Source organism: Mastigoproctus giganteus, chromosome 11 (genome assembly GCF_048544385.1).
Source record: "Mastigoproctus giganteus isolate SK-2022 chromosome 11, ASM4854438v1, whole genome shotgun sequence".
NCBI lineage: Eukaryota > Metazoa > Arthropoda > Arachnida > Uropygi > Thelyphonidae > Mastigoproctus > Mastigoproctus giganteus.
Genome location: NC_143585.1, coordinates 170292874 through 170312296, shown reverse-complemented (window position 1 = coordinate 170312296; position 19423 = coordinate 170292874). Strand labels below are relative to the sequence as shown.

Genomic DNA, 19423 nt, shown 5'->3' with positions numbered 1-19423 from the left:
GATCTAGAAAACCTGGGCAGATGAGTTGAGAAGAGACAACTGAAGTTTAACATTGACAAATGCAAAGTACTGCATATGGGTAGCAATAACCGAAGAGAAATGTACCAAATGTGTGGTACTACACTCAGTGAAGTGGAAAGTGAAAAAGACCTGGGGGTAATTGTGCAGTCGAATATGAAGTTTGCTGAGCAGTGCAGACTGGCTGCCAGGGCAGGTCACGGAGTCTTGTTAATGATACATAGTAATTTTGCTAGCAGGGACGGGGAGGTGATTATCCCGTTATACAAGGCAGTGGTCAGGCCACACCTAGAGTACTGTGTACAGGTCTGGAGGTCTCATTTTAGGAAGGATGTAGAGTTGCTAGAACGAGTACAAAGAAGGACAACAAGATTGGTGAGAGAGAACAAAGTGGTGCTCTTACCAAGAAAGGTTTAAGTTCTGCAAATTGCAGTGTCTGGAGACTAGGCACCTGCGAGGTGATCTGATTGAGGTGTACAAAGCTTTGAATGGGTTGAGAACGCTGAATTCTGATGGGGTTCTTCTGCTTGCTTAGATTACGAACCTGAGGGGGCATAAATTCAAAATGAGAAAAGACAGTTGTACCTCTAGCCAGCAAATTTACCTTTAGCCAGCGAATGGTTAATTGCTGGAACAAACTTTCATTTGTCATTGCGGAAGTTGATAGCTTAAATAAATTCAAGGAGGAACTGGGCAAATTTTTAGAGGGAATGGTTGTGTGAAATTTTTTTTTTTTTTTTTTGGCTGATGCTACATAAGCTGATTTGGCTGATGATACCAACGAAACAGGACTTTTTATAATTTGACACCTGACAATACATTTAAATTCAAAGGGGAAAAATGTGTTGGTGGAAAAAAATCAAAGGCTCGCTTGATGGTGCCGCATGTGCAAATATGACAGGAATTGATAAAACTGTCCAACATTAAGCTAGTGTTTCTGCCTCCCAATGCGACATCAATTTTACAACCAATGGACATAGGTGTAATCAAGAGTTTGAAAGGATTTTATAAAAGATTTCTAGTTCTACATCTGATCAGTCAAAGAGAACAGAAACTTACCGAGTCTATATCGATATTGGATGCAATAAATTTATTGAATGATGCGTCGAACAATGTTACTTCGACAATCAACTGAAATTAAATTCAAATGAAATTTAAATTGTAGATGAAGAAGATGGAAACAAAGAAAACAACTTACTATTATCCGAATGGTTGCTATGTAACAATGTTATAGGTTTTAATACAGATAACATTGATGAATTTGTACGAGTCGATGACAACTTATTAATGAGTGGTTTTCCTACAGAGAGTGACATTGTAGATGCTGCGCTCAACAAAGACGATAACGATGATGGCAAAGACAATGACTGTGATGATGATATGATGACAATTGAAAGTGAATCAAAATCAGTGCCAACAATCTCATGAGCTCAAGGTGCAGCGGACACATTATTCAATTTTTTTGAAAGAACTGAGGCAAGTATTGAGACTTTTAACGCGTTGAGTGTTTTAAGGGGAAACTTAAGAAATATCAAAGTGAAATCTTTAAAACAAGCATCAATTTTAAGATTCATGAATAAAGACTAATTGAGATAGTGTTTATTGCTAAATAGTATCGTTTTTAATTATAGAGAAATAAATTGTGTTTAATATTAAGTGTATTGTAGTTTATACAAACAAATTAATACAAATAATATGTAGATATATATACTTATTATTTTTTTCTCTATAATATTTCTTTTGTTTTTTGAATCTATCTTTTTATCAAGTTATTGAGAATTTAAAAAAATAGGAGGTAGATTTAACTCATCACTGATATAGCTAGTAACTGTTATAACGAGGAAATTTTGTCGGTCCCTTGATGCTCGTTATAACCATGTTCGACTGTATAATGAAATATTTTATACCTAAAAAGTTATCTCCTTCAAAATAATTGCCTTGGGCTTTCTTCCAAGCACAGAAACATTTCTGGACATCACCTTCTGCAACCCCCTTTGTTTAACACTTCAGTAATTTTTTTCTGAATATCTTCAATGGACTGAAAATGGGTACCCTTATTAAATACACTTTTCAGTTTAGGGAAGAGTGGGAATAAAAGTTTTAAGAGGCTAGTTCTGAGCAGGGTGCATGTTTACACACAGGGATTTGTTTTTTGGCCAGAAATTGGCGAAGAGTGCATTGTGTGCTACAGCATTCTCTTGACGAAGGAGCATCCAACCATTCTTCCATAATTCAGGTCTCTTCATTTTTTCATGCAGCCTTGTCAAAATTTCAGTGTAGTATGTTTGATTGACAGTCTGATTTGGTGGGATGTATTCAGCCACAGGGGCTTAGAGGGAAGCAGGTATCCTGTGTGTTATCAGACACTCAGCCTAAAAAACTGACGGATCCAATATCTCTCTATTACAGAAGATTTAGGAGAAGTCCGGTTGGCCTGCCTCCCTAAAATCCACTCATGCACACCTTCTCGACGGTAAGCCCTGTTACGTCACTTAGGTGGCAACGACTGTGTAGAGTGGTTCTCTTCAAGACGCCTGGTCAGCGTTAAGTGGAAAAGACCAAACCCTCCAGCATATGACAGCATGACAAAACAAATGACCCTCAGTCCCCAGCAGCTTTCACTCCCCCTCTTACGGCAGTGAGAGGATCAGAGTGGAAGCAGAGGGTGCTAAGAATCTCTGGGTACGACCAGGCTGCCATGCACGGAAACTGAACTTGGCCTGTTACAACGTAAGATCACTCATCGGTGAAGACAGGATATTAGAGCTGGAAAAGGAATTAGAAAATGTGAATTGGAATATCATCGGTTTGGCTGAAACAAGAAGAAGAAATGAATCACTTATAAGTTTATCAAGTGGAAATCTGCTGTACACCAATGGAAACAGTGAAAGGAGTGAAGGTGGAGTTGGGTTTCTGGTCCATAAAGATTTAAAAAACAACATTTTGGAATTCAAAAGTACATCACCAAGGGTGTCAAGACTAATACTCAAGATTTCTAAGAGGTATAAGCTAAAGGTTATAATGATTTATGCACCAACGTTGAGCCATGATGATGAAGAGGTTGAAGAAATGTACACCGAAATTGAGTCTTCTAGATGAGCAGAAAACCCACTACACTATTATTATGGGGGACTTCAATGCTAAGGTTTGAAAAAGACAAAACAGCGCAGAAAGGGGAACTATAGGAAATTTTGGAATTGGTGAAAGAAATGAAAGAGGCGAAAGACTTGGGGAATTTGCAAAATCTCAAGGATTGCCAGTAATGAACACTTTTTTCAAGAAAAGGATGAACAGAAAGTGGACATGGAAGAGTCCAAATGGATTAACAACTAATGAAATCAACTTCATCCTCACTAACAGAAGATGTATTGTGAATGATGTTACGTCCTGAATAAGGTAAATGTTGGAAGTGATCACAGAATGGTAAGATGTACACTTGATATAGATGTAGGAAAGGAAAGGAAAAAACTGACTCGAGTAAATAATACAAAGATCTTTGAGATAACAGAAGAGGAGAAAAAGCAGTATGTACTGGAACTTAAGAACAAGTTTGAGCTTCTGCAGACTGCTCAGGACCAAGATATCGACGAGGAATATTACAACTTTCTGAAAGTGATAAAGCCCAAGAAACCTATAGGGAAAAAGAAATCCAAAGAAGAAAAAATTAGTCAGAAAACACTTGTTATGATGAACCGAAGGCGAAAAATGAAGAGCAAGATAAACACTGACAGGGAGAAAATTGAGTATACTGAGTTATGCAAAGCCATTAGAAAGAGACTCAGAAACGACATAAGAAGATTTAACACAAGAAAAGTAGAACAAGCATTAAGGGAAAACAAAGGATTTAAATCAGCAACCATGAGCAGTAATACAGAAAGACAAATGATACTGAAACTGAAGAATAGCGATGGTGTACTTATAAACAGCAGAAGACTAAATAGCAGAAGACTACTATAGAGAATTATACAAGGAGCGAGGGAATGATGTCAGCAGTGGGGAAAATGGATTGCAAATTAGCAACACATACAACATACCCAATGTTCTTCCTGATGAGGTAGAACATGCATTGAAGAAAATGAAGAATTAGAAAGCCACGGGAGAAGATGAAGTTACGGTAGAGTTTTTAAAATTGGGAGGAAGAGACATAACACAAAAAAAACTGGCAAGGCTCTTCACAAAGTGCATTAGAAAAGGTGTGATGCCTAAGCAGTGGAATAATGCAATCATAGTTTTGCTGCATAAGAAAGGAGATAAATCAGAAATTGGAAATTATAGACCAATTAGCTTGTTATCACACATCTACAAGTTGTTCACAAGGGTCATTACTAACAGATTAGAAAGAATACTTGATGAGAATCAACCGAAAGAGCAAGCTGGCTTTAGGACAGGATTCTCAACTATGGATCACCTTCACGTACTATCACAGCTAATGGAGAAAGCAAATGAATATAAAACACCATTATGCCTGGCATTTGTAGATTATGAAAAGGCATTTCACTCCATACAGTATAAGGCAATGTTTCGGGCACTGGTAAAACAAAGCACAGATACCCCCACATGTTATGATTTTGAAGAAAATATATGAGAATGCTACCTCCTTTATTAGACTAGACAAAGAAAGTAGGAAATTTAAAATCGAGAAAGGAGCTCGACAAGGAGACACAATATCTCCGAAGCTGTTTACTGCTGCCCTTGAGGAAGCTTTCAGAAGATTAGACTGGTCGCAGAAAGGAGTTAATGTGAACAGAGAGTACCTAAACCATTTACGATTTGCAGATGACATTGTGGTCATAAGCCACGATCCCAAAGAATTTTGGACTAAAGATGAATATGGCTAAAACAAAAGTAATAATGAACAAGTATGCCACAGAAAGGGAAATAATGATTGAAGGAGCAGTACTTGAAAAGGTGGAGTCATATACTTATCTGGGACAAGTTATTAGCTGTAATAATGATAAATGGCTGGAAGTCAAGAGAAGAATAAATTTTGGATGGATAACATTCAGGAAATATAGTCACATACTGAAGAGCAATATCCCAATTTGTCTGAAACGTAAAATAATGAACCAATATATACTACTCCCCACCATGACTTATGGAAGTGAAACTTGGGCACTCAAAATAAGAATGGAAGAGAAGCTGAGAACTACACAGCGAAGAATGGAAGAGAAGCTGAGAACTACACAGCGAAGAATGGAACGAATTATATTGGGAATCAGACTGTTAGATAAGAAGAGAAACACATGGATTAGGCAGCAAACTCAAGTAAAGGACATTCTTATCAAAACTAAAGAACTAAAATGGTCTTGGGCAGGACACATAGCTCGAAGACATGATGACAGATTGACTAAGAAAATAACAGAATGGTACCCAAGAGGAGCTAGAAGAAAACCTGAAGACAAAGGCAGAGATGGATATATGAAATTCATGAGTTTGTGGGTAGTAAATGGATGGCTAGTGTTCAAAACAGAAGGAACTGGAAAGTTGTGGGAGAAGCCTTCATCCTGCAGTGGATTGAAAACGGCTGATGATGATAATGATTCAGCCATAATAATTCCTTTGATATCAAAGAATACAAGAAGTAGGTTTTCATTTTTCACTTTAATCTTTTTTGTTTTTTTTTGGTTTGTGGGATTGTTTTCCTTCCACTGCACTTAATGTCTTTTAGTTTCTAGGTCATACTTGAACAGCCAGCTTTCATCACAAGTAATCAGTACAGTCAGTCCTCGTATAACACGTGTTTACATTACACGAATTCGATCATACACGATTTATAAATAGGGGAACAATATCTTACGAACCGAATTCGCTTATGCACGATTCGCCTTTGTGTTTACAAGAAATGGCAGTCGAACGCAGAATCACCCCAACCGAATGCATCGCGATAGGAATGAAGAGAAGATTCTGAAAATGTATTTATGTGTTTTATATCAGTGAAGGGGAAGCACATTTCACCATAATAACATAAAAACCAACACAATTCCAGCAATCGGTATAATCGCAAATGCAATTAGATCGAGTTTACTACCAGTTTATAACAGATTCCACTAGCAGAAACGCAACTGGAAATTGTTTTTATTGTTTTATGGTAGTCACCCCTAGAAATGTGCTTTAGTAAAATGTGAGGTGTTAATAGTGGCCTTTACGGTGTTGTTTATTCAGTTGCTACATGTGCGCAGCTTTGTTTATGTGTATTAAGCGTGCCTCCTCATTTTGTAATTGTGCTTTGTTCTCTAAAAATGAGTAAAATACTTAAAAGGTGTGAAAAGGAAGCGTCCTGGTGAAGATACTGCAGATTCAGAGAGAAAAGGAAAAGCAATATCGATAAACAGAGGTGGACTGGATCAAAAATTCTCACCCGGGAAAATTTGTAGTAGCCTCATACTAGTGTTTATGGCCAAAATCACATCGGCCTCAGGCCCACCAGGGTTTCCCCGGTAAGGCTTATGGCCAGTCCGCCACTGTCGATAGCGAAAAAATATGAAACTGTCAAAACGCTTTGAGCGAAATGAAAGACCATGTGATATTGCACATGCTACAGACCTAAATGAGGCAACGCCGAGAATTACAAAGAATGCAGAGAAAATAAAAACAACTTTCATAGCAGGAACAACTCAAAGTGTAATTAAAATTCATTAGATTAAGACACAAAGAATTGGAAGAGATGGAACGGCTGTCATCTGTTTGGATAGAAAATCAAACAAAAAACAAGTTTGCTTACGATAGAAGTAAAAGCAGTAGCAATATTTTATTACGTAATAGTCGTAATAAAATACGTAAGTATTTTATTACGATTATTTATTGTGTTTGGTAATGTTTTGGTTACAAATGTGTGTTCAATCTTGGGTGGTCGGCACATAACCCCATTTTTCCCATAGGGCCTGTTGTTTATATTGCACGATTTTTCATTGCACGAGGGTTTCTAGGAACACAACTATCGTGCTATACGAGGACTGACTGTACTCAGAAAGTCTGGATATTCAATTTTTTTTCAAAACACCTTCACAAACTTGGAGTCCTCTCATTCTTTGATGTTCGTTCAAAATTTTTGGCACCATCTTGGTGCACACACTTTTCTCATTCAGAAAATTTCAATTAACATCTGTTTAATTGTTTATTTGTCCATACTGAGTTCTGATGAAGCCATTCTAATGATTAAATGACAATCACTTCTAATCAATATCCTTGCCCAGTCAACATTTTCATCAGTTATCATGTATACCAAATCGTCTGGTCATTCACTGTGTTCCATATTCCCTCTCTTCCTTCTAAAAATCTTTTAAGCTATTCAAATATGCGAGCTCTTAACATAACTAATAACTTTCAGTTGGTGTTTTCTTTATTTTATTAAATATATGAGGTTGATTCATTGTTGTGTCATTTTTCCAGCAGTTGATTTGGTTATTTTGTCTGTCACTTTTCCATCAAATTGTAGAAACACAAAGCAATGAAAACCTGTCTCACTGCAAAGTGAATGAGCATGTTGGAACAAGACTTGGTCGACAACTAGGGAAAAGTTCACGGTCTACTGCTGTGCTTTTGTTTCCCAGGTGGCATGGTGTGTAGTGGCTGTGCATCTAGTCTTGTTTTTTAATAGCCACACCACATATTATATGTACATTGTATATTGACTATACACATACACACCACACAGGCTGGTTATTAATGAACTAGCCTCTGTGGTTGGTTTATTAATAACATATATTTTTCTTACCTTATCATTGAACAGAGTTTTTTAGTCTGTAATTAGGATGAGTTATCCCCATATATGTTTTTCTCCCAAGAAGTTAAATGCTATGCTTTTTAAAGCTAATGCAAAATTTCTCCTGGTTGTATTTATAATGTAGAATTGTGAGACCATGGCAGTTCTGCTACTGTTTTATTTTGCATGATTTTTAAAATAAAAGCTCACCATGTGTTGCTTGAAAATGTTTTCTGAACTGAGGAACACTGTGGTAGTGGTACTGTTTCTTTGCCATTCTCTCAGAACACCAGGTAATATTTCCACAGTTAAAAATCCTGCAGAGCTTACAGTGTTAACAGAATTATGAGGTTCTACTGCATCATAAAAATCAATCTAGTCGCCCTCCTTTGAGCACTCCATAAAGGTTGTCTTCCCCTCCACCTCAAAGTTTCTTGTATGAAGGAATAATGACATTCATCTCCCTACCTGCTTGCATATCCCGGATAAATATATGTATATATATCTATATATATTTCTTTAATGAAAACTCCAAATAAGAGATATTTGTTGATATTAGACTTGAACTTCTGTAGATTGCAATTTTCAGGAAATATGTATGAAGGAAGGTTGTTCCAGAAAACGGAAGTTGAATGAATAAATGAGGAAGAAGAAAAGTTGGATCTGTGAGTTTGAAGTTGGACAGTAAAAGGATGCTGCAACACATGTACAGATTGGTTTGGAAGAGAGCAGGAATTAAAGATGCCAATTCAGAATAACAGTACTCATGGATGTATCTATAGAAAAGGCATGCAACAGAAACAGAACGTCTATTAGACAGAGTGGAGAGATTTTGTTAAACAAGGGTCATTAATTAACCTAAATGCCCTTTCTGAATGGAATCTAGAAACCAAAGAAGAAAATTTTGGGAGAATACGAGATGTGGAAACAATATTCCATGGTAGAGCGAATTTGCGATTTGCAGAGTAAACAGCTGTTTGTAAGAAAAGCAGCATGAAGAACGAAAGAGAAAATCCCTTCCTCTGCTTCTGAAAAAGCGTTACTTATTCAAGGTAGTGCAATACATGGTAACTCTTTGTGAATGTTCCCAATATGAGATTAGCAGAGGCATACGATGCAAGAAAGCAAGCTTATGCAGGATCAGCCAAAAAAAACCCTCCGATTTTACCCCTCCATTCATTTCAAATGTTTGTCCAGCTCAGCCTTAAATTTATTTAAGCTATTAGCTACCAAAACAAAAGATGGAAGCCTGTTCCAATCAACTACCTGCTGGCTAAAGGCAAATTTCTGCACATCTATTCTACAACTATCTTTCCTCAATTTGAAACTGTGACCGTCAGGTTCTTAATCTGAGCAAAAGGAAGAATCCCATCAGCATTCAGCTTGCACAACCCATTCAAGTCCTTATACACCTCAATCAGATCACCTCGCAGGTGCCTACTCTCCAGGTGCTGCAATTTGCAGAATTTAAGCCTTTCTTGGTAAGGTCACCGCTTTGTTCCCTTCACCAATCTTGTTTTCCTTCTTTGTACTTGTTCTAGCAACTCTACATCCTTCCTAAAATGAGGCCTCCAGACCTGTACACACAGTACTCTAGGTGTGGCCTGACCACTGCCTTGTATAACGGGATAATCACCTCCCCGTCCCTGCTAGCAAAATTCCTATATACCATTAACAAGACTCCGTGACCTGCCCTGGCAGCCCTTCTGCACTGCTCAGCAAACTTCATATTGAACTGCACAATTACCCCCAGGTCTTTTTCACTTTCCACTTCACTGAGTGTAGTATCACACATTTGGTACATTTCTCTTTGGTTATTGAAACCCATATGCAGTACTTTGCATTTGTCAATGTCAAACTTCAGTTGCCACTTCTCAGCCCAACTTATCTAGATCTGGTTGGAGTACCATACTGTCTTTACTGTCATTAAGAACCCTGCCAACCTTTGTATCATCTGCAAACTTGGACATCAAACCTGATATACCTTCATCAATATCATTGATAAATATACAAAACAACAATTGGCCCAACATCGAACTCTGGGGAACTCCACTAATACGTGTCCATTGATTACCATTCTCTGTCTTCTCCCACTTAACCATCCCTTTATCCATTGTAGCAACTTACCCTTAATGCCATATTTCTCCAATTTGTGCAGCAGTCTTCCATGTGTCCAACAGTATCAAAAGCTGTTCTGAAATCCAAGTATATGATATCAAAATTATTTTTGGCATTCAGTTCCTTTGTGACCACATCATACTATCCAATCAAATTGGTCAAACAAGACCTTCCTTTAACAAACCTATGCTGTGTCTTAACTATTACCGCAGTCTTGTCTAGATGATGCTGCAATGCTTCTTTAACCAGTGATCCCATTATTTTCCTCGGAACACAAGTTAAACTAACAAGTCTGTAGTTATTTGTATCACCTTTTGAACTCCCTTTGTGAATTGGTGATACATTTGCACACCTCCAGTCCATGGGGACCTCCCGTGAGTCCAAGGAAGTTCTCATAATTATGGCCAAGGGTTTGATTACTTCCCTTGCTACCTCCTACATTATAAATGGATAGATCCCATCCACCCCAGGTGCCTTTTTTATGTTTAACTTCAACAATTTCTCCTGCACTTTGCTCTCAGTTATTACAAAATCACTTAGCTCCCTGTTAGAGTTTGATAAACTTCTGGCATTCCCCTCATTGAATAACTGCTCATGTGTGAATGTAGATGCAAAATACTCATTCAGTTTATCAGCTACCTGAGCATGATCATCAATAGTCAACCCATCTATGTTAAAAGATCCAATCTGATTCATCACTTTCCTTCTAGAGTTTACATAAGTAAAGAACTCTTTGCTGTTTTTCTTTGCATCCTTTGCCAAGGATTTCTCATAATCTGCCTTCGCCTGCCTAACCTTCTTTGTGACTTGATTACAGACTAGTTTATATCTGTCACAGGCTGCTGTTTCACCTGGTACTTTTCATGCATCCCATACATTTTTCTTCTCTGCCACAAGCCTCATTAGTTCATCTGACATCCATTTAGGCCTAAATTTTGAACAATATTTCTTAGTTGGAATGAAAAGCCTAGTAGTCTCTAAAATTAAGTCCCTGAAGGCTTCCCATTTAGAATTCAACGTTGGTAACATTATCAGGTTACATTACATTGCTGTACAGAATTTAAAAATTGTCTGAGACCCTTGTAATCACCTTTATGAAAGCAATAGCCCTTCCCTTTAGCCCTTCCCATCTTTAATTAATTCCCACATCAGTACATTGTAATCACTGTCAGCCAGTAAAACAATTAAAACAATGCCTTTACACCACAACTGTAGTTTTTGTTTAAGAGCTATCTATGGTGTATCTACATCTATATTTAATAGTATAATTTTAAGCTCTTATAGTATTATGCCTTGTTGCATTTATATTTAGTACAGGTGTGTAACGTAAGCAAGTACAGGTTTGTTAAAATTAAAGTATCCCTATATAGAGGGCTCTGGAGCAAGTTCTAAGGCTCGTACATAAGAGAAATTTAGATAACAGGTACAATAAAGAATGCACTTGCCATTTATTGGGAAAAAACATTAGTTACAAAATTTGTCATTGTATGGTGCATAACTATCTTAGTTACAATTAAGCAAATAACTTACGTTATTTGCATAATCGTAAGTTACTGCCACAGCGTCACTACTCATCTCTACTGTACTGTATAAAAGCAAAGCAGTCTCTTCAAAATCATACAGTTGATGTTTTCCTGCATTACAGCAGAAATGCCAACAACGTTGCAGGAAAAGGTGCTATTAGTGAAGCTGTACTATCAGAACAGGAACAATGCAGCTTCGGCTATCAGAGAATTCTGGCATCAGAAGGGCATAAGGCGTGGACCTATGACTGTTTGTGCTGCCCTCAAAATGACTGCAAACATTGAAGTGACAGGACATCTTGGTGTTCAACCAGGTAGAGGTTGAAAACGAATGGACTCCTCTCGTGTTGGCTATGGTTGTCGTGGATTTATCAAGTCAATCTCCATGTGGTAGCGCAAGTGTGCCAGCTGTTTCTCGTGAAGTGGACATGCCGTATTCCACTGTAAGGTTAGTAATGCATCAGGTGTTGCGGTACTATCCTTAGAAGATGTACAAGCTACAGCAGCTAAAGCATGGTGATGGAGATATTCGTTTCACATATGCACTTCAGTTTCTGGCACGAATGACAGTGGATATCACTTGGCCATGGAACATCTTTTGGAGTGATGAAGCCCACTTCTGCTTAAATGGACAAATGAATATGCACAACTGTCACATTTGAGCAACAGAAAACCCTTGGGTTATCCAAGAGGTCCCGTTGCATTCTCCAAAAGTGACAGTGTGGTGTGGATTTACAGCCACATTCACGATTAGGCCATATTTTTTTGAACAGGTAACACCGACTGGACCCCGCACCTGTTCTGTCACTGGACAGTGATATTATGAAATGTTGGCAAAGTTTGCAATACCAGAGCTGCAACAACGTGGGTGCCTTCAGGATACCATATTCATGCAAGATGGTGTGTCACCATTGTGTCCAGATTGCTAAGGCAACACTTTACAGACAAACGGGTTATCAGCTGTTGTTTCTTGACACCTTGGCCACCCCGATCACCAGACCTCACCCCATGTGATTTCTGGTTGTGGAGTTTTTTGAAGAACCAGGTGTATTGGGAAGGATGTCAAACTCTGGCAGATCTGAAGGACAGCATTAGACGTCATGTGCTGGTTATTCCAGTTGACATGTTATGTTCTGATGTAGAAAAATGCTGTTCTTCGAATGGAAACTATTGTTGACCAAAATGGAGGGCACATTGAACAATGCACGGTGTTCAAGTGATTTGTATTGCCACAGCGCCATATAATGACAAATTTTGACTAATTTTTCCCCCCAATAAATGGCAAACATATTCTTTATTGTACCTGTTGTCCAAATTTCTCTTCAGTGCAAGCCTTAGAACTTGCTCCAGATCCCTCTACATAGGGATACTTTAATTTTAACAACCCTGTATATCACAAGTGGATCAACACTGACAGAATCCATAATGGCAATCATTGATCAGATGGAAGGTTTCTAGATGGTTTAGAAGTTTTTTTGTTTTTTTTTACGTAAACCCCAAACACGAGAGGTATTAGAACCTATAGTACTTAGTACTGTGCTTGAGTTGGAGGTTGAGAAGACGAAAGAAGATATTTGTTGAAATTGGACTTGAATTTCTGTAGATTGTAATTTTCAGGAAATACGTATAAAGGAAGGTTGTTCCAGAAAACGGCAGTTGAATGAATAAATGAGGAAGATAAAAAGTTAATTCTGTGGGTTTGAAGTTAGACAGTAAATGGAAGTTGGCTGGTGGCGGCACGTGTTCAGACTGTTTTGAAAGAGAGAGCAGGAATTATAGAAGCCAATTCAGAAGAACAGTGCCCATGGAAGTATCTGTAGAAGAGGCATACAGCAGAAACAGTACGTCTATGAGACAGCGAGTGGAGAGACTTTGTTAAAGAAGAATCATTAATTAACCTAACAGCCCTCTTCTGAATGTAATCGAGAAGCCTGAGAGAGGTTTTGGGGGCAATACCCCAGATGTGGGAACAATATTCCATGGCAGGGTGGATTTGCGATTTATACAGAGTGAGCAGCTGTTTGGAAGAAAAGTAACGCCGAGAGCGAAAGAGAAAACCAAGTTTTTTAGATGCAGAGGAAGCAATATTTGTAATGTGCTTGTGCCAAGAGAGAGGAGCAAGGGTAACACTCAAAAGAGATATATCATTTTGCCTAGAAATCGGAGTGTCACTAAAGATAAGCATAGGAGCAGAAGAATCCTTTTTGCGAGATAAAAGACAAGACTGAGTTTTAGAAGGGTTGAAATCAACTAAGTTGTCTTTGCCCCACTGGAGAATTACCTGAAGATCGGCATTTAAGGAATTGGTAGCAGATTTTCGAGAAGTTGAAGCTGATAGAGCAGGACAAGGTTTCTCAAAATGGAAAGTGGAATGCAATGTGCTATCATCGGCAAAACTATGGATAGGATTTCCAGTCAATGGAAGAAGGTCATTAATATACAAGAGGAAAAGAGTGGGGGAGAAGAACTGAACCTTGGGGGACACCGGCATTAGTGGAGAAATTAGAAGACAGAGAGCCATCTACCATCACCTTCAGTGAGCGATCAGAGAGAAAACTGGATAACCAATTACTAAAAACAGTTGGCAAACGATAAGATGGAAGCTTGTTTAGAAGACCTTTATGCCAAACACGATCGAAAGCCTTTGAGACGTCAAGAGCAACTACTTGGGTTTCACCGAACCTTTCCATTAAATTAGTCCATAAATGGGTAACACAAGCCAGAATATCACCAGTGGATCGACACTGACGGAATCCATACTGGCGATCGTTAATCAGACGGAAGGTTTCTAGGTAGTTTAAGAGTTGGCGGTTAATTGATTTCTCCATTACTTTTTTAGAAAGAGTAGAAGTAATTGCAATGGGACGATAACTGGATGGGATGGATTTGTCACCCTTTTTAGGAACTGGTTGGATATGAGCAAATTTCCAAGCAGAAGGAAAAACACCTTTGGAATAAGAAAGTGAAAAAAGGCGGCAAAGAATAGGAGCAAGTTCAGAAGCACAGGTTTTGAGAACAAGTGGAGAAATACCATCGGGACCTGGAGCTTTCTTAGCATCAAGATTAGTCAAAATCCTTCTGACATCCTTTTAACGGAAGACTACAGGGGCCATTGAATGGAGCGTGTTGGGAATGGTGGGAATTGTTTTACCAAGATCATTAATACATGAGTTGGAAGGAAAATGGGATGCTAGCAGGTCAGCTTTATCCTTGGCTGAAATGACAACAGAACCATCTGGTTTGGACAGAGGTGGGAGCAGAGATGGGCAAAAGTTGCAGACAATAGCTTTGGCAAGAGACAAGAATGCTTGGCCACCATTAGGGCAAGAAGCAAGTTTTCTACTCTTAGCCTGTTAAAACTCTAGTTTTTATTGATTAATAACTGCTTTATAATTGTTGCGAGCTTTGGTGTATGCAGAAAATGAAACTGGAGAATGAGAAACAAGCCAATTATGATATGCAACATTCTTCTCTTGAACAGCCTTAGCACATTTATTGGAAAACCAAGGTTTAGATAAAGGACGAGATTTTAAGGTGGAGTGTGGGATAAAGGATTCCATTCCTGCAAGAATAATTTCACTGACACGATCTGAGCAAATATTGACATCAGAAGTTTTGAAACAGTAATCGGACCAAGGAAAAGAAGAAAAGAAGTCTCGCAGGTCATCCCATTTTGCATTCTTGTAATGCCAAACAACACGAGGTTCGGAATAGCCATGAGATAAAGGTTCCATTGGAGAAGAGACAATCACCAAGTTGTGATTTGAAGTGCCTAAAGGACCTGTCACTTCGACCGCGTACTTAGAAAGGTTGTTTGTGAGAAAAAGATCAAGCATATTGGCTCTATGATTAGGATTGTCCTGTATTCTTGTAGGTAAATGAACAATCTGTGCTAGGTCATTAGTAATTGCAAAAGCCTCAGCATCTCAACCAGCTGGGTCGGTGTGACTAGAAAACGGAAGCCAGCTGGAGTTGTGAACATTAAAATCACCAAGGAAAATTACCTCACTGTTAGAAAAGTTGGACTGGAGAAAGTCAAGTTGCAAAGAGAGGAAGTCAAAGAGCTCCAAGTGATTAGTGGAGTTGGGAGAACGGTAGAGACACCAGATGAATTTGACATAATGAGGTAGAGAGATTTTAAGCCAGATAAGATCAAAGAGAGGAGATTCCAAATTGCCAATTCTCTGACAGGGAATATCAGAACGGACATATGCACAAGTACCACCTTTGAGGCGAAAGGAATCATACAGCGAATAATTAGGGCATCTGAGATGAGCAGTAGTCGAATCAACCGATAACTGAGATTCTGTCAGAAAAAGTACATTGGGGTTTGGCAGACTGCAAGTGGAAATGGACATCGTTGAGATTAGAATTGAGACCACGTATATTTGTGAAATTAATTAGGAAGTGCTTGGGAGGTTTAGATCTTTTCACAGATAAGCTTTCTCTATTAGTTTGACAATTCATGGTGTATTCAATAGTAAGAAAAAGTGGGTTTGACATGCTGTATGAAGTAAAGAAATTTTTGGATATGGCGTACACATGGTAAGAATATACCCAGATCCTTGACATAATGTGGCCTCAACAATGATCCCCGCATACACACTATTTGGACTCCCTCCAGTCGCTATCTGGCAGAGCAGAGGTAGCAAGATTATACACTAGCTGATCCAGAAGCCTCCTAGAGAGTTACCAATAGGCTCGGTCCGGTTTACTAACTAGCGGCCGGCCTGCGAACACCGTTTTAGAGCTGTACCCTTGAAATATAAGGAATATTGGATCTCGCCACGATGTTCATCATAACCTCAAAAGGCATCAATCATATTGCATGATGGAAGAGATAGGGAAGGGTTGACCGGAACTTAGCTCTAGAGACTAAACATGGGTTCCACCACTTCAAGCCTCCAATAAGCAAAGTAGTGGTATTGCACCAGTTGATGAGAGCCATCTACCACATAGTACTGCCTGGTAACATAGAGGGGTGGCATTCCTCCATGTGGTGTGGGTGCCACACCTCGACCCCTGCTTACGTTGGTTCACACCTGGGTGGTTACCCACCATGTACTTGTGCATGGAGGTTATACCCAGGATTACTAACCGTCCCACCATCGTGAAGGTGCAAGCAGAGGATTTGGCTGCCACAAACCGTCCGGACTACGCCAAAATTGGGTCCACTTGACTTGAGTTTTACCCGAATATCAGTTCCATCAGCGTTTTAGACTCAAGGACTGTGACAACCTCAAGGACCAACCTCAAGTTAGCAGTAAATAGATTTCTCCATTATTTTAGAAAGAGTAAAAGTATGTGCAATGGGATAATAATTAGACGGAAGGATTTGTCAACCTTTTTAGGAACTGACTGGATATGAGTATATTTCCAAGCAGAAGGGAAAAAACCTGTAGAACAAGAAAGTGCAAAAAAGGCAATACAGACAGGAATAAGCTCAGGAGCACAGGTTTTGAAAACAAGTGAGGAAATAATTGAAGGGACAGTAAGTGCCTTTCTTGCTGCCTGGTTGCAGCACACAGCATTTCTTAATTGGTATGAAAAGCCTAGTAGTATCTATGATTATTTCCCTGAATGCTTCCTATTTAGAATCTGCTGCTGGTAACGATCATTAGTTGGTCTCAGTTAACAGAATTTAAAAACCACTATAAAAACCACGGTAAAACCCCCTTAATAAAGCAAAACCCCTTCCCATTAACCCCTGACAGTAGTTATGTCTTAAGTAAATACCACATCAGTACACTGTAATCACTGCTACTTCGCAGTGATTACAGTGGAGATTTACCTGCAGAATTTCAAGCATTCTATCAAATTTTGGTACCTAGACAGTTGTCTTATATGTCTAAGCCTAAATCTATCCTTACTTTGGAATTGCAATTAAAGAACATGTGAATTTAAAAAAGATAAAATTAAATGAACTATATGTAAATAAGATTAAATTCAGATAAAAATAAATAAAAAAATTTTAGTAGGGAGAAAAAAAAAAGTTTTTACTTTTCTGAAATTAGATGACCTGTTAGCACCAGATCCATGAATCAGAAGTGGATGAAAGAATACGCAGTCTCCAGGTGACATTTCCAAATAAATTCTATTGTTTATTTTGTCATTAATTCCTTGTACAGCATGGTAGGCCTTGTTTACTCCTCCCTGCAAATAAAAATAATGGCATTTTTGCTGTATAAAATTAATGCTGTTTTACATCTCCTACAGTTTATTTTATTACTTTTCTAAATTAGAGAAAAATATGTGGCCAAGAATATGGGTAATCCTAATAATGGGCTTATTATCATAGTAGATTCATAATATGGATCATATGGCTAATAATAATAATTTTTGTAATCTGTGGTAACTAAATAATATGGTAATTAAATTAACAAAATACTATTATTTTGTTAATTTAGTTACCATAATATTTTGTAAGATAAATTCTTACCTTAAATAAATCTATATTGCATATCAAAAAACACTCACGATGGCCAGCGTGACCTGGAATTTTTAAATAATAAAAAAAAAAGGACTAAAGATAAAGAACTATGGCTGGAGGGCTCACAACAAAAAAATCTCAAGCATCTAGACTTCTAGTGTAAATTTATCAATCTGTTAAAATATAGGTACATATCACAATTAATTGGTATAAATTTTTACAGTGCATGGCCAACTTAGGCCATAACGTGCCAAGCCTAATAAAGGTATACTTTAAAAATTAGCAGTAACATACAAATAGGTTACAATGTCAATGTACAAACGTACATTTGTATGCAAACAAAAAAAAAAAGTAAATCTCAATAAAAACAAATAAAAATACAAAAGTGAATAAGACAATTTTAAAAAATACATTTATATATGTGTTTATAAATTTATAATATATATTATAATGGCCTCCGTAGCCGAGTGGGCAGGAGCGGGAGTGCAGTAGCACACGCTCTTTGAGTAGACCGGGGTTCAAGCCCCTGACTGCTGAATACGGTCGATCTGCCAACCCGCACTGGACCAGAGTGGCAGATTATGGTCCATTTCCCTCAACATGAATTGTTGAGGAGGCTTCCATCCTGCAGTGGGTTGATAATGGCTGCACTTTACTTTACTTTTTTTATAAATTTATAATTTTTAAAAATTGAAACTTTTCACACACTCTTGGAAAAAAATTTGAGTGTACAAGGCACAGTAATATGGGTAAAGGTGCTAAAATATACACAATATGCATTGACAAAAACTCTGACATTTTATAAACATGTGTTTGATGGTTAAAATGGTCACAGTGCTCAGACATGGTCAATCGGTCCTCAGCAGGCAAAAATATGTAAGATGACTATATCCTACAAAGAGCTGAGCAAGAACAGCTTCCTCTTTATGATTCATGTGCAGACTAGACTGCCATAGTTATCACAGGCTTAATCTGGTGTGATCTGGTATAGTTTTTTTGCAACCTGCCCATACCATTAATGTTGCATTGGAAAAATTGGGTCCACTTGAGTGTCACCTGAATTTCAGTTCCATCTGTGTTTTAGATTCTCAGGTAGCAAGCACAGCTTGTCTGGCATATCTGAGAGAATGTCCATGACAGCCTCAAAAACCATAATTGCAATTGTAAAAGTGTAAACTGGCTCTTGTAATTTAAAAAAAAAAACCACAGTCAACTTCTGCCAGCATTGTGTTGTATCAAAAAAAACGTTCGAATTTTGCTGCCATTGTTTTAGTATTGATGTAGCATATATTGGAGGTTTCTACGTAGCTTTGTAGCAATGTAACAAGTATCAGAAGAGGCTTATAAACTATAATTTATAGCACTACATATGTGTTTTAATAACTTAACTTTATCATGTAGTATCAAGTAACGTATGACATTAATATTCAGAGCTTTTAGTATCAGTAATTTGGCATAGATATAGTATCACAAATAGGTCGTTTGAGAGTTTGATACAGAATTCATACAATGTAAACTTGGTAGGCAATATGAAATACATATACCATAAGCTCAATATTGCAATACACTGATGAGCCAAAACATTATGACCACCTACCTAATATGATGTTGGTACTCCACGTGCAGCCAAAA

At 38.0% G+C, this 19423-nt stretch overlaps 1 protein-coding gene across 2 annotated transcripts in view; it reads right to left on the bottom strand.

Moving 5' to 3' along the window:
- LOC150078571 (phytanoyl-CoA dioxygenase, peroxisomal-like) overlaps positions 1-19423 on the bottom strand; it is a 133843-nt gene that overhangs the window by 20375 nt on the left and 94045 nt on the right. For both annotated transcript variants that reach the window (XM_090385536.1, XM_090385537.1), the window contains exon 7: positions 17362-17514. In XM_090385536.1, the coding sequence (XP_090241662.1) occupies positions 17362-17514 (153 nt within the window). The remainder of the gene's footprint in view (positions 1-17361; positions 17515-19423) is intronic.